Source organism: Lagopus leucura, unplaced genomic scaffold, assembly GCF_019238085.1.
Source record: "Lagopus leucura isolate 7727_CA_CO unplaced genomic scaffold, USGS_WTPT01 Super-Scaffold_100012, whole genome shotgun sequence".
Classification (NCBI taxonomy): domain Eukaryota; kingdom Metazoa; phylum Chordata; class Aves; order Galliformes; family Phasianidae; genus Lagopus; species Lagopus leucura.
Window position 1 is genome coordinate 162,254 of NW_024962267.1, and position 15,039 is coordinate 177,292.

Sequence of the window (15,039 nt, forward strand, 5' to 3'; positions counted from 1 at the left end):
ATAACACCTATAATTAGAAAAGTTAAATGACAAAAGATATTTTAAAATAAACACTTATGACACTATTTCCTCAAATCCGTTTCAATGTATGAAGAAAACACTGCTTGAAGTACTATTCCCTTAATCCAAGATCACCTACATCACAGTCAGTGTTAACATTCTCTGCTCTGATGTTAGAATTATTTATTATACAACTGTACAACTAACCTTCAGGTATATTAAAATGACTAAACATACTTCAAGAAGAATTGATAGAGTATCCATGTCAGGTTTTTTTGGAAAAAAAAAAAAATACACCTTCATTAACAATGTCAAAATGTGACAGCATATGCATAGCTAAGTAACAGCATAATAGCCTGATAAATGCACATCCTCTGAGACAAAATATTTTATAATTTTGCAATCAAAACACATTCTTCACATCACTCTGCTGCAAAAAGGCAACATAGACACTTGTCAGTGAATGGGATGAATAGAAGATTGTTGCTTAGGCTCCTCCAGCTGAAATTTAAACAGGTGAAAGTCTCACAGGGAAGGGAGAGTTGGTCACTTTTTTTGTTATATACAGATAAGATGCATCTGCAGTCTTTTAAACCACATTTCTGTATCCTGTAAGCCAGTATGGAAGTATTCTAGGTACTAAATACCTAAGAAAAAAAAATAACCTTATACATAATTATGACATGAAAATACATTTATTTGGTCATATCTAAAGAATTGCTACGTGAAATCTAACTGGAAAGAAGTCATACATTCCCCTGTATGTGCACAAACATTGCATTTGGTCTTGGCTGCTTGCTGAATTTTCACAAACGTATCTCCATTTTAGGGTTCCTGCACAGTTTTTAGAATGAGTCCATGCCATAACAAACCAACCAACATGACAACACGCACAGCCCTTCAGAGCAGCTTTTAGAGATGACTAATGGCACAGTTATTCAATACTCAGGTAACTCTTTGTGATCGGAAATTTGGCTTTCCTTTTTTTTCCCCACCTCACAACAGAAATAATTTAGAAGTCCTCCATGAAAGGTTTTGATATTTTCACAGAAGTAACTGGAAGACTGGGAGTGTGGGAATCCATAGAACCATCCACCGTCGAGAACCATGACCTGAATCTGTAGGTCTTGCACAGACATTAGCCAGGAGAACAACTGACCAATGAAAGATGGTATTAGCACCATTAGCACCTTGATATGACCAGAGAAATGTGGCCCTTGAAGGTGTGCTACGTGGGATTACAGGAATTAGGCGAGAGAGGGCAGCACCCTTTCTCAACTGCAGATGTGGCTCTCCCTTGTATCATCCTTATGTGTGGAGAGCAGGGTCTCAGAAGAACATACATAAACACTGCTTGAAGTTGCACTGTAAGTGAGCAGTAAAGCAGTTTATTATCGTAACTTTAACAAGATTCATATAATGTTTTCCTTCAAACAGATACTGCTCCAAAGCGTCTTTGAAAGAGGCTGATGAGATTCAGTTTCTGAAATGACCGAGGTGAGAGATAACATTGTTTCTCTAGAAGTGCACCAGAAGTATCTCTACTGAATATATTAACTTCAGGACAACAATATCCATATGCTACTGTATCTCAAGCCAAAGGTATTTCATAATGTAAACTAGCCATCATGGCAACACTGACACTCCCAATCAAAAGTAACCTCGTCTCAGCAAACTTGGAAATCCACCTGCTAAGAATCCACGGAATGAAAGAGTACATTCTATGGATGGAATAGGCATTAGGAAGAACTACTCCATAAGCCTTGGAGTAGGTTTCAGAGTTCCTAAATTCAAGGACAAGTTTTAACACTGGCTTATAAGCAGCTTTTTCGGTAAGAAAATAAAAGCCAAGAGGCCCAAACCTTCCCAAGGGAAGAAGCTGCATAGAAGTGTTCTCTGCTTGGGGGCACAGACATGACTGCTCCATGTGAGCAGTCTGAGATTTGTGGTATCGGAACATTTTTAGTTTGCAGCTTTCCCCAAAGAAGCCGATTTCCCCATGGCTCTGTGCATTCTCACCACGTTCTACTACAAAGCATAAGAGGTTCAAGTGCAGCAGCCCCTGCATGCTCCCCACCAGGGTGCAAGGACTCCTCCAGAAGCACATGCCCTGAGTCTCCTGAGAAGGGAGCACAGACCCTCTGCCACCAAGGAAGCCTGGGTCTGGTGCCTGTGAGAGCAGGTACGACTGGTGCTCAGCTCCTCACTGCTCGCTTTGTAAACCTTATGGAACAAATTCACAAGAAGGGAAAGAACAGCGGCTGCTGCTTCGCTGCTCTTCCAGCACCATGTAGGCATTCTGACCACCAGCTAAGACATGGAGCTGGTCTTGGACAGCAACTGGCTCACAAAAACAAAAACACTGTAGGACACGGAATTTAACACAGAATACATAACTGCTTGGTTCTCCCCACTGATTAATTGTCATCTTTCTCAAAATCAGAAATGAGAATACTTTCTTCCAGAGCAGGAACGTCAGAATTAATCTGTGGAAAATAGGCGTTTCTGACCCACAGTATTCTGCTGAAGAATCTGTTGTTCTGTTTGTAGAGGCACCACAGAAAAATGGAAACAGCAGCCAGCATCACAAACGTTACGAGAACAGCCAGAGCAGCAAGTCCAGAGTAGGATGCTGAAAGGAAAAAGCAGAGACTGTTATTACACAAATGCAGTTATAACCACATATAATTTTAAGTACAAAAATTCAGATGTTCCACATAAAACACCATTACTCTTTATATGTCACGCATTTTAAATTAATTTTTTTTTCCCACTATTAAATGAGATCTCATGAAGTATCACCTCAAAACATGTTATTGCTCCTTACAAAAAAAAAAAAAAATAAATAAAATTTAGAAAGTAAAAAAGAATAACTTACATTTTTCAGAGGGTTCTGCCGCATTAAGATCTGAAATAGAACCCAGAAACCCAGAACTGTCAGAAAATTATCCACAGTACTAACAAAATTTAGTATATACACTCAGTGTACCACTGATACTCAGAAGACAATCTATCCAGAAACATGCAAGAGCCAGCTGTTCTTTGTTGAACTTTACCCATGTTAATAGGATTACAATAGGCCAGGTAAAATATGGCCTAGCCTATTGCCTGTATAAAATCACTTAAATTTAGTGGAATATATTAACAGGCATTGTGGCATAGACGAGCAGCAGCATTTATCCACTGCAGAAAGCACATATACGTAAGCAGAAGTGTGCAGTGGTGGATGAACCAAGCTATTGGGTCCAGCAGTGATTCTGGCAATTCGAGTGGACTCTCAGAACACTTCAGCTCCCTCACGTACATATCTTCTTACTGCTCACTACAGCTGCCTATACCAAGGGCTGTGCTCACATGCACAAGAGCAAGTTTGTCACAGTATGCAGTAACAAAAGAAATGCCCAGGCTCTTCAGAAGGCTAACCTCACTGGTTTGTTTTTCATGGGTATTTTATCTAATAGGAAACAAAAAGACTATTTAAATGAAAACTAAGCAAGCAATAAAGAAAATATAAAACAACAGTTATAAGAACATGATCAGTTCCTTCAATGGAAACACATACCTGCATTCTTTTTACAAACAAATCCCTTTATTTCTCTGCATGGAGATATTTGCCATACACCATCCGCAGTCCTCAGGCTGATACAGAAATTCCCCTTAAGATGATCAAATTCAGGCTCCCTGATGCCCCAGTTAGAATAATTTAAGGGAGAGCCATCAGACCAGGAAACTGTTTCATCTAAGGGCAGAAGTAATAAACCATTGTAAAATGCCATTGTGTTTTGATAAACAACTCCTTCAGTTGAACTCACCTTCACGTGCATGTTCACAATACTGTACAAAAGCAATGCCAGGCTACTACCCTGTTTGGCTACTATGTTCCTTTCTTTGTTGAATACTTTAAAAACATAATGCAGTTGACACAATCCATACAGCTTCTTCAACATGCCAGTAAAGGCACTCACATACATGCACATATACTGACCATTCAGAATCCTAGTACAATCACATCCTTTTAGTACATTGTAAGCAAATAGTAAACAGTGAGAACAAGAATCTCAAAAAGTAACAGTATTTTGTAAGATGGTTGTATCAGCATTAAAAAAAAAAATCCTAGATTCTTACATTCAGTTCTCTTCCACATAAAACTTACTGTCTGTAACATGCAGGACATTCAGCCAAACCATTTTCACAGAATAACCAAAACTGTGCAACTCCTCCAGAATGAAGGCATTTTCATCTTCATCTTTGATAGTTAGAAGATTAGATCCTACAGATTAAACACAGAACAGACTTCTTTTTCAAGCAATTCACACGATTAAAATGTAGCACTGCATTTCAAGATTTGGTATGGAGAATCTTGTTTGAAAATGTTGAAAAGCCTTCTTATGCTTTGTAAGTTCTGAAGTTTGCAACTAATAATACAAAACTTGATTTTAAAACAAGTTTGAAAGGGGATAAATACATTTTATATCTTACACCAGAAAACAGCATTTTCATTAAAAAAGACCATTTATTGATATACATTGCCTTCGATTTCATAGTTGGCTTAATGAGCTCCAGTAGTGTTTTCCTGAACCAGAGGAAACACTTGCTGTGACTTCAGTCATTTCAGAAAATCTGTGTGTTGTTTTTTGTTTTGTTTTGTTTTCCTAACTATATCACAATTACATTTTGTAGCTATAAAATAGTCACTTACCTTGATTTCTGCAGACTTCATATGCAGCATCAAAACTTGTGCCTTGCAGAACGGTGTTAAAGCTGTAGCAACTGTTTTTGAATTTGATCCAGGGAACAGGTTTTTCTGAACATAAGCCTTTATACTCAATGAGTTTCTTCTCTGTCATAGAAGAAGCAACAAAGTTTTATTGGCACAACAACATACACATTAATATAACATTCCACATGTTGTTTTGGAATAATGCTAATAAGCACTCTATTTAATTTATGTCTCTATTTTTCAAAGAGAAAATCTAGTGGCTGAATATACTTGTACTAGAACTGCAAAGCTGGTTTTAGTTCAGATGAAAAACCTTGCAGGCTTGCAACAGTGCTATAAAGATATTTATCTAACAGTGACATACAACAGGGAGAGAAGCATCATATGGGCACTCAGGGCTACCCAGCAACTCCCAGAGGCTGGGGATTTCCAGAGGCTGCAGAGCTTCTCTCCACAAAGCCACAAGGATAACTGAATGCCAAATATCAGGGCACAGAGGCAGAGTAGAGCTTCCCATCAGAATTCAGCACTCGACCTCTCCACTGTGCAATGCACTGTGCCAAGAGCCCCACTGATTCGGGTGACTGCCATCATGAAAGCAGGATGTTGACAAGGACTCTGCAGTCCTGGGCTGAGTAGAGCTGTATACCTGAGTTCTGTGTTCAAAAAAAAAAAAAAAAAAAAGAAAAAAAAAAAAAAGCTCCGGTAATGAAGAGCTTTGCAAGAAACAAAATGTATCTCAAGATGCAGGAAAGTATTCTCATCTTCAGAAAAAATGTTGCAGTCTTCCCTATGCAATCAATGAAGATGTGACTAACTTTTCACTTTGTTCCAAAAGGTTCTCTTTTCCTATTTCTCAGTTAACTGCAATAAACAGAATTTACTTCCCTTCACACTACTTTGTTAACAATCAGTATTTTTCGCAGACAGTATAGCATTCACTGAAGAGAGAGTTTCCTTGCACCTGTTTCTTTCCTACTATAGAAGTTCTTCCCATTTTCACATAGCCTAGACCTGGTGGCCAATACTTAATGGGGAAAAAATAAAAGAGCTTTGCAAATAGGAGATACAGAAAGGAGGAAAAAAAAAAAAAATCACTTTTGAAGGAAGCATCATCATTGTTTAACCTCAAATGTTAGTTTTCCTTTCATACATTGCCACTATTACTATACACATTTGCAGCTGCACAGATGTAAAACAAAACCTAACTGACTTACTGGGCGGCACATGGCAGACTGCTCCTGGCAGAAGTTGTTCACAGCTTGTACTCTTCCAGTGCCCTGAGGCATCCATATAAACACAGCTGCCCAAGGCCTGGGACTCATCATCTTCCCAGAAGGTAAACAAGGATCTAGTCCCATCTGACCACTCAAAATTAAGCCCATTCTGCCAAAACAAATTTTAAATTATTTCTGTTTGGTGCCATACTCTCCTTTCCACAGACATCTTAATCAGGATTCCTTTTACCTCTTCCTTAGTGCTGGGCAGTTTCAAAGATTCTCTCAACTTTTTTCTAGGAGAACAAAAACTACACCTAAACTGCTGTTTTGTATGGTAGCTGAATGTCTGGGTCATTGAGTGTAAGTGACTATTTGGGCCATAAAGCTGCTCAAAATGAAATTTAAATTCAATACTGACATTAGAAGAGTTTTTCTTCCTTAGTGTTTTTTTTTTGTTGTTGTTTTTGTGTTTTAGTATTTTCTATGGCTTTCATTTTTCAGTACTGCACCAAAGTAGCACTCATTAAATTTATGTATCATGCTGCAAAATATGGCAAGGAGGCTGATAAAAGCTCAAGTGGGTGTTTAATTTCTAAACATGAACTTCCTGTGACTTCTAATGAATGACAGAGCTCATAGTTTGCTACTCTAGAAGCCTAATTTAGAATAAAGGATGCACAGACAGTAAACCCATTACGCACATCTGCGGTGAAAAGCCCGATCCAGTGGTTGTATCCCAGCCGATTCACAATGATTGTGAGGAAAGCCTGGTGGTACTGATCTGCAATGCTGACCAGCTCAGCTCCATTTGCCATGCAGGTTTTTAAAGCTGCAGACCATGTCAAATTCCCACGTATTAGGATATATGTTCTGTTTGCATACTGTAAGGTATCTGGCACAGGGTACATTTCAGATGCATTGACAATATGTCTGGATGTGTCTGTTGGAAACAAAGAGGGTTGTTAAAATTATTATTTTATTTTTTAAAACAGACAATTCAAAGACAGTTGAAAACCAGCTTCATTTGTTCTACACAGTAAGTTTACTCCCATTTTTCCCCACAATTGTGCCTCGTGACAAATATGTCAAACATGGTTGTGGTTTGCAAGAGCCGCATAAGCGCAGGCCAAAGCTTGCTGGTTCATCTTATTTACTCTGTTGAGCTTCTTGTGGAGAACAGCAGGAACTACTGCCTCCGTTGACAAAGACTTTAACTACAAGCTAGCAGACAAAGCTGCACCACATAAGACCACCACTGTGTCCATACAGTCCATTTTGATGTGTGCTACTGAGCGCATTGCCATGCCAGTACAGGAAAAATACATGAGAAAAAAAGCCAGCCTACACCTGATTGGCCAATTGGCTGTTCACAGAAATGCATCTTCCAAAGTCTCGTCTGATCTGAGACTGCAAATCCAACAACAGAATATTTTCAACAGAACTATCTCCAGTTTTGCCTTTTGTGATCTCATGCTGTTACTTTGCTTGCGAGGACAGACAATGCAAAATGTAATCTCTAGATCTGAGATATGCAACTGAAAGCTCAAAGTTAAGAATCAAATTTAATGGCAAAAGATTTTTTTGAGAAATTACTTCTACATCACAGCTATTGATTTATTAAACTGTGTAAAACTTGTCTGCTGAAATAGCAAGTAAAATTGCCTATAAAGATCTTTTTAGCTCCTGGTTTTATAGACACCTATAATAAGCTACTTCTAGATAAAAATAAACTGAACTCAACAAGAGAACAAATGAGAACAGAAGGAAACCAGACCAAATGCTTACCCTGCCTTTTTTGGCAGACAAACCCATGATTTTTCTCACAGTTTTCTAAGTACCATTTTCCCGTAAAATAAAAATTAGGGTTATTTGATACCAGTGTACAAAGTGGAACTTGTTCTTCGACGTAGACACTGTTATAACGCGGTCTCTGCAATCAACATAGAACCTTACATTAATTGTTAAAGATACCATGTAAAGCAAGGGCATAATTATTACATTAAACGTAGAATAGTAGTTAGCTGAAAGGCACTGTTACAAGTTGTTAGGTAGAACAATGAACGTTCCCTTAAATACCACTTGGAATAGTAGCCTCATAGAAAAAAATGTCAAAAACGTGCAATGAAGAAACTAAAACGTTAACTAAAATACTGACAAATATACCAAGTCAAATATAGTATACTAAAATTTGACTAAAATGTGAAATTCATAATATTACTTTGCTCAAATCTAGTATAGGATGTCAACCATATAGCTTAAACTGTGGTGCTTGAAGAGAATTTCAGAAGATGTGACTATAGCTATGTACCGCATAAATAATTGTCTGGATAGTGTCTTTCTGGCAACTAACTATACCCATAAGGTTCTGTCCACAGTTGTTTGAAGTTGCAAAAATTAAGAGAAGCTGGTATAGTAAGTTAGGCCTTGTCTTTATGGCAAGCATGAATATTATGGATAAAACAATTTCTCAGTGTCCTTAAAGCCCCCAGAAACACTTACGTGCACTGCTTCAATTGGAGACCAGTTGGAATACCTTGGAGGATTTTCATTCATCCATTTTTCATAATCATCACCCTGGAAAGCTATCCAAACACTAGTTTTGCGACCAAATAGATTCATTGTTATGAAAGCTGGAAAATGAAACAAGATTGAAGTATGAAGCATATTTAATTGGCAGCCAGTTAGGGATAAAGCTGAAGTCTCTTCCAACACATTAAAGCACTGAAAAATGAATTGCCAACCAGTGGCTTTATCTACTTACAAGAAAGTAAGAACGTGAAAAGCATTTCATGATCATCCAGCTATCAATTCAGTAAAAATGATTAACTTCAGTTGGGTTAGTATCTAGCCCAGTAGAGAAGTCTTCAAGAAATTGCAACAGTAGCTTGAACAACTTAAGAATTACTGATTTATTTATAGCATTGCATCCCTGAGTGGAATTGCATGATTTTTTTTTTTCCTAAATCTGTATCTATTATTAAACATTTCTTCAAGGATGAAATTTTATTTAAAAATATTTTTGGCATTCTACCTTGTTCCAGTTCATCTTCAAGGGAAGCGAGGGACCCATCGTACCTACTGCAGAATGTCTGTGCAGAGTACCAGCTCCTCAGGTGCTCTGGATCCTTTGGAATTTGTATCAAAAAACACTGTTTCAAAAGAAAAAAAAAAAATAGGAGGCTTGTTTTGTTTTTCCTTCCACTTAAAAGCTATACCAATTAATAAGAATGTTGGGTCCACAGCCTTAAGCAATGCCCCTTGGTTTAAGTTTATGCTTGTAGTGACTGCATTTTAATGCTGGGATAAACCTGCTCACTTCAGGGAATGTTTCCATGAAGGAATGTACATATTTAAGAGAATTCTGGTGAAATAGTTGCCTTTCAACCTTCAATCACAAATAGACTTTGGTGTTATTAATAAAAGATAATTATACATTTGAAACCATATCTTTAGGCAGCAATTAGGGAACTGCTGAGTACACTAAATGGTTAGAGTTCTGTTTTTAGGCCAAGCAAGACTTAAAACTGTAGAAGTATCAAAGGAGAGAGACAGCACAGAATAAGCATGTTGATGCATTTGCTATCCATTTGCTAGGTAGCTTTTGCATAAATGAGCATGCATTTCCTGGAACTAAAGTAAAACATTGACAGCTTAAGGCAACTTCTCTGTGCAAAGCTAATGAACTTCTCTATCACTTCTCCATCACATTCATGTTTATGAATATCACTATTCATAAAAATGAGTTCCCTGCTTTCAGAAAGGAAGAAAACCTTCAAATACCAAATATCAAGTCCAAATTTTCTGTAACAATGGAATTCATTTTGAATAATTAAGCAGCAGGAAAAAGTGTTTTACTTTAAATCCAAAGTGCAGCCAGCCCTTGGGACACATTCCTTGTGGGTTCTGGTCTTTCAGAACCTCTTTCTCTATTTTCCAAGCATTTTTACGTTTACAAATACAGGGAAGAGAAACAGTACAGTTTTCATCATCCCAGAGTCCTATGTAAAAAGAAAAAAGAAAAAAAAAAAAAAATCACATTTAAATATTTACCTGAGAACAGAAAAGGACTTTTTCTTATCTAGCTCAGTTATTGTGAAAAGTATCTTCTTTATTGGTTGAGTAAGCCATGATTCTACAGCAAATATATTTGGACATAACACATTTCTGTGCATTTGATGGCCCACAAGTCTCATATTGTTATTGACAGTTTGGTTTCATTAATCTAAATACATTCCTCCACATAATACATTGCCTATCAACACATATTAAAAAAATTAGTTGAAAAGAAAAAGTACTGGAATTATACATTCCAGATAAAGTGGTTTGACCCTTTTTCATTGAAAATTGTTGGCAAGACCACCAGGTACTGACATCAAATGCTGTCCTGCTTAGAAGGAAAGCACATAATTCAGCAGAACAGAAAGCACTCAAACTACTGATCAGATGCCCTCTATTGGTGGGTGATGGGATAGGGGGAAGTATCATGCAAAACAGAGACTAACTAAAATATCTGTAAGCCTCAAGCTTTTGAAAGTTATGAACCAAAACCCCAAGGTGATGCGTGGGTTAACAACAATAGTTTTTAGCTTTTGATGCTGGCATTACAAGAATGCAGCTTTGTATTTGTGAGGAGAGATTTTTAAAAAGTTGCATATTTTTTCAAGAAACCTGACATGTTCACCTTATTATATGAATCACAGATCTTCAGAAAACAGAGACTGAGAAATGACCAAAATAAATAAATAAATAAATAAATAAATCACAGATACTGGCAGCACTATATTGACATATATTTTTAAATTGCAGTAGCAAAAGAGAAATCTTTGTGAGGGTTTAGAGGCTAGAACCATCAGATAACAAAACATGGTACCCCAAATCCCTCCGCATATTGGCTATGAGATTAAAAATAAGATAGAAACCCAAGTATTTAAAGTTGTTCAATAATATAAAAACAGTTCTTGAACAGAGGACAATTTGCTGCTCAGTCCATATGGCTCATTTGGTTACAAGAAAAGTGACTGTGAAAACCAGGAATAGAGTCTTAAGAAAGACTAAAGATTCAGTACCACTGGAATATTTATATTTTGATGTTAAAATACTAAACTATTAATATACCTCTAAGTTCTATTTTCTTACTCTTTGAGCAAATTCATGATATCTTAATGTTCTTTTCTTAACCATAGAAGTAGTTAAGCAATCTATAACTGTAACAGGACTGTTCTTCAAAACAATTGAAAACATATAATCTCCTTTGGCCAATAACAACCAATTCACAACTCCTGCCACAAAAAGAAATATAAAATAAACCTGTTTGTGATGAAATGAAGCCACATCTTTTCCCCGGTTTATGCAAATATCGATCTCTGCCTTCATTCCAATTCTGGTATGTTATTAGTGATTCATCCTTCCAGCTGCACAGAAATGTTAAGAGTGTAGTTACACTTTTCCCTGTTGTGATCTAACAACACAGACTCTATTAAAAGGTGTTTTTAATCGGATACAGGGTAGAAAGTGCCCATTCTTCAACTTAGTGTTACAACAAACATGTTGATAGTCATGTCTTTGGCTTAAATCTTTTGTACCCCTTTCAGAGAAACAAATGAAGGGTAACATATTCTGAGTAATATTTATATGAGAGCCAAAATAGTCTTTTGAATATCCAACTCAGTCATCAAACAGTTTTGGTCCATCAAACTGAATGGTACTTGTAAACAAGATGTGCCAAGTACAAACCAGAGCAGCTGAAGCTCTTACCGAAATTCATTGCTGATGTTTTCTGCGTGCAATCCAATCCACCAGTGAACATCACTATCCGACAGCTACAAAAAAATGTTTTGCCATATGTTTTGATAAGAGGGCAACAACAGTTAAACATTAACCAACTCCTAAAAATCAGGCCCTGCTCATAGTCAGATGAATAGTATCTCCTTTGGTTTCTGGTGTAAAACACGTGCTAAATCCTGCCTGTCTTAGTTTGTGACTACTCCCTCCTGACTTCAGCAAGCATGTGTGCAAAACACAATATAGCCTCCATTTTCCACTGGATTACTAATGCACATTCTGTAAAATTAGAATATCTGGCCTGGCAATGACTGCAGTCTTAAGCCAGAACTCAGAAAAATAGACATTATTAAAATTATGAAGTACAAATATTTTCTTTTAGTATTGAAATGCTACTGATTTTAATGTTTCCAGAACATTTTCTATGCAATTTATATTGATTCTTACAGCTCATGTAACAGAGATGCAATTCAGAGAGAATGTTCTGATCATGAAAGTCCTAGACTTCCAGTCCTAAAAGGCAAAGTATTATGGATAATTCACAGAAATATTGTCATTTAAACAGTCACTTATTGCTGCTGCAGTGACATGACACCGATTTAAACCATGAACGAACTTTGCCTTCAAGAGTAGTCTCTCAACAGCCACAGTTCGGGAGTCTTTTGGAAAGCCAACAAAGGGAAAAAAATTTCAAACGTGCAGGACATCATAAATGCTACCCTACCATTTAAAGGTATTCTTTTTTCCTTCAGAACGAGTGGAATTGTAGCATACGTTGAAGCAGACATGCAGTCCTTACAGTCAGGATTTTATCAGCTAGCAGTATACAAAGCAATACCAAATTTAGAATACATACATTTCTGATGAAGAATAGCCTAAGAAATGTTGTCTGGTGTGGTATACACCAACTGAATTTGGCTTTCTATTCATAGCACTCAGACTATGGATTACAATTCTTAAAGAAATAGTGAAAAATATGATTTTTAAATTCTACATGAAGAAATCTCTATGAAATTTTCCTGATGGCATATACAAATTCCATCCAGACTGCTGATGATTATCCTTAGCCCTATTTCCACAGGAATCAGTTAGAAACATTTAGGGACACACCTGGCTAAACTGGGGAAGGCAGCATCTCATACTCTGAGATGAAACTTAAAGGAAGTTAACTTAGTATAAAACGCAAATGGAGTAATCTTGGCTTTCTCATCATAAAACGCTACAATATCCACTACTTCAGTTACAAAGCTGCTTTTGAAATATCTCCTGTTAGTAAATAGGACTTTAAAGAAGTATTCTAATTTGTTACCTTCTTAATTTTATTTTCAATAAACGCTTGCTCCTCTGCAGAAGTTATTGTTGCCATTTCACTACGAAGCCAGACACAAATGAACTCATAGGTGTCCCAGTCCGTAGGATTCACGTGAAAAAGATACTCTGCTCCTTGATAGTATGACCATGGCAGTTCTAGAAGACAAGAGTCAAATCCACGCAGGTGTAAAATCTCACTGCAGTTCACATTCCTCGCAACAAACTCGGCCCACTTCCAGCTACTTGGCACAGGTCAATATCCCACAACTAGTAGCAGAACTATATTTGGGATATCAAATTATGACAACAAACAGAGAACTGAGTAAATTTCAGCTCTACATTATATCCCATGTTACTGTATTAACAGGGTTGCCTGGACTTCATAAATACAAAGGCAGTTTCAATGCAACTGAGGACATCGAATTCCTGTGCCTACTACTGACAAAATTCTTTTAGCTAACATAAGCAGTATTTCAGTGTTTCTATAGAAGAGTGGCAGATTTTGTTCACCAACAAGATTTGACAGCATTACATAATGTAAATTTTGCACCTTAAAATAGTTTAGCTATTTTATTTTTACCAATACATCAAATTACACCTCCCACTGATAATATCTCAAGATGCAGAAAAATAAAATTTCCATACCAGCTATGTACCAATCCGGATTCTTTGGTTTAACACCTGCAAAAATAAAGATATTAGATCAAGAATTGAGAAGAGATATTGCTCTGAAATTGCTTTACTGACACAGTGAGAATTTAATCAAAATCTTGAAGAATGTAGCTATTTTCATCCAAAGGCAAAAGAAAGTTAAACACGGAATAAAATAAAAATGGCCATACTTAATAAATAACATTTTTAGCAACTTTTATAAATCAGAACATAGGCTAACTTCTAGCTTGTTGCTGATCATTGCTGTCCATGCTATGGCAACTTGTCTGCACAGATCAATCATGGTACCTGGCCAAAAAAAAAAAAAAACAAAAAAACAAAAAAACAAAAAAACAAAAACAACAGAAGCAAGTAGCTTTGCCATGATTTCACACATAAGACCACTGGCAACCTTTTAGACATTTTTTCTTGTCTCTTCTGAATTAAAGATAGAGCAGTGTAAGTTAATTAAAGTTTCACCTTTTGGTATTTTGCATATCCATTCACGCTTTTCATTGCAGTGTGCTGGAAAAACTGTTCTATTTACTTTGAATACACCACAGTTTCTTGAGTCATCTTCAACATACTTGCTCTCCAGAAATGAAGCTACAACCTGAAAACAGCATACTTGTAATCTTTCACCAATAATTCAAGATTAAGCATTTCAAAATCCTATTACGAAGAAAAAGTGTATGAAGATGCCTATATGATAAGAACATGAAACGTAATTTCCAGACCAGGAAACCAGTGAAACACCTAAATTATGGTGGTAAAACCCTAATAATGATAATCATGTTTTTGTAATGCCTTATTCAATTTCCCATCTTCTATGAGACTCCATCTTCGTAAAAAATAAAATAAAATTCATTGCAATGAAATCTAACAGTTTTTTTGGACATGATTAGCAGTGGTTGTCCAAACCTTTGTTTTGGTTCAGCACTTTGCATGACTGAACTTTGCACTCACATTCTGCAATTACTTAAATAATGATGGCAGAGCTGACATTGTTCGTAAAGACTGAAAACCAATTACAGTTTAAAAACTGATCCTTTTGCATAATCCAAAATCCACATGCTTGTTCAGAAAAGTTTTAAAATGCAGTGTGACACATCTTGGACTAATCAGAACATGCTTTGCAGGAAAGCACAAATCCAAAAAACTTCATAATCCTACCAAATTTCTTCTGTTGTTTTGCAACTCTTCTGCACAGGTGGCTCTAAAAATAATATAACAATACTGTAACAATCATTTCATTTAACTGAAGAATCACAGAATGGCCAGGATTGGAAGAGATCTCAAGGATCATGAATCTCCAACCCCTCTGCCACATGCAGGGCAACCAACCTCCCCATTTAA

General features: G+C 36.7%; 1 protein-coding gene across 2 annotated transcripts in view; it reads right to left on the reverse strand.

The window, feature by feature from the left end:
* Positions 1-676: 676 nt before the first annotated feature.
* The window catches only part of PLA2R1 (phospholipase A2 receptor 1), a 37,269-nt gene continuing 22,906 nt past the window's right edge, over positions 677-15,039 (reverse strand). For both annotated transcript variants that reach the window (XM_042874814.1, XM_042874815.1), the window contains 16 exons: positions 14,164-14,296; positions 13,678-13,713; positions 13,031-13,188; positions 11,695-11,759; positions 11,248-11,351; positions 9,796-9,938; positions 8,972-9,089; positions 8,440-8,570; positions 7,726-7,870; positions 6,642-6,880; positions 5,938-6,106; positions 4,700-4,840; positions 4,154-4,270; positions 3,563-3,739; positions 2,879-2,908; positions 677-2,632 (listed from right to left, as the gene is read on the reverse strand). In XM_042874814.1, coding sequence (XP_042730748.1) covers positions 2,418-2,632; positions 2,879-2,908; positions 3,563-3,739; positions 4,154-4,270; positions 4,700-4,840; positions 5,938-6,106; positions 6,642-6,880; positions 7,726-7,870; positions 8,440-8,570; positions 8,972-9,089; positions 9,796-9,938; positions 11,248-11,351; positions 11,695-11,759; positions 13,031-13,188; positions 13,678-13,713; positions 14,164-14,296 — 2,121 coding nt within the window. In that variant the 3' untranslated portion in view covers positions 677-2,417. The remainder of the gene's footprint in view (positions 2,633-2,878; positions 2,909-3,562; positions 3,740-4,153; positions 4,271-4,699; positions 4,841-5,937; positions 6,107-6,641; positions 6,881-7,725; positions 7,871-8,439; positions 8,571-8,971; positions 9,090-9,795; positions 9,939-11,247; positions 11,352-11,694; positions 11,760-13,030; positions 13,189-13,677; positions 13,714-14,163; positions 14,297-15,039) is intronic.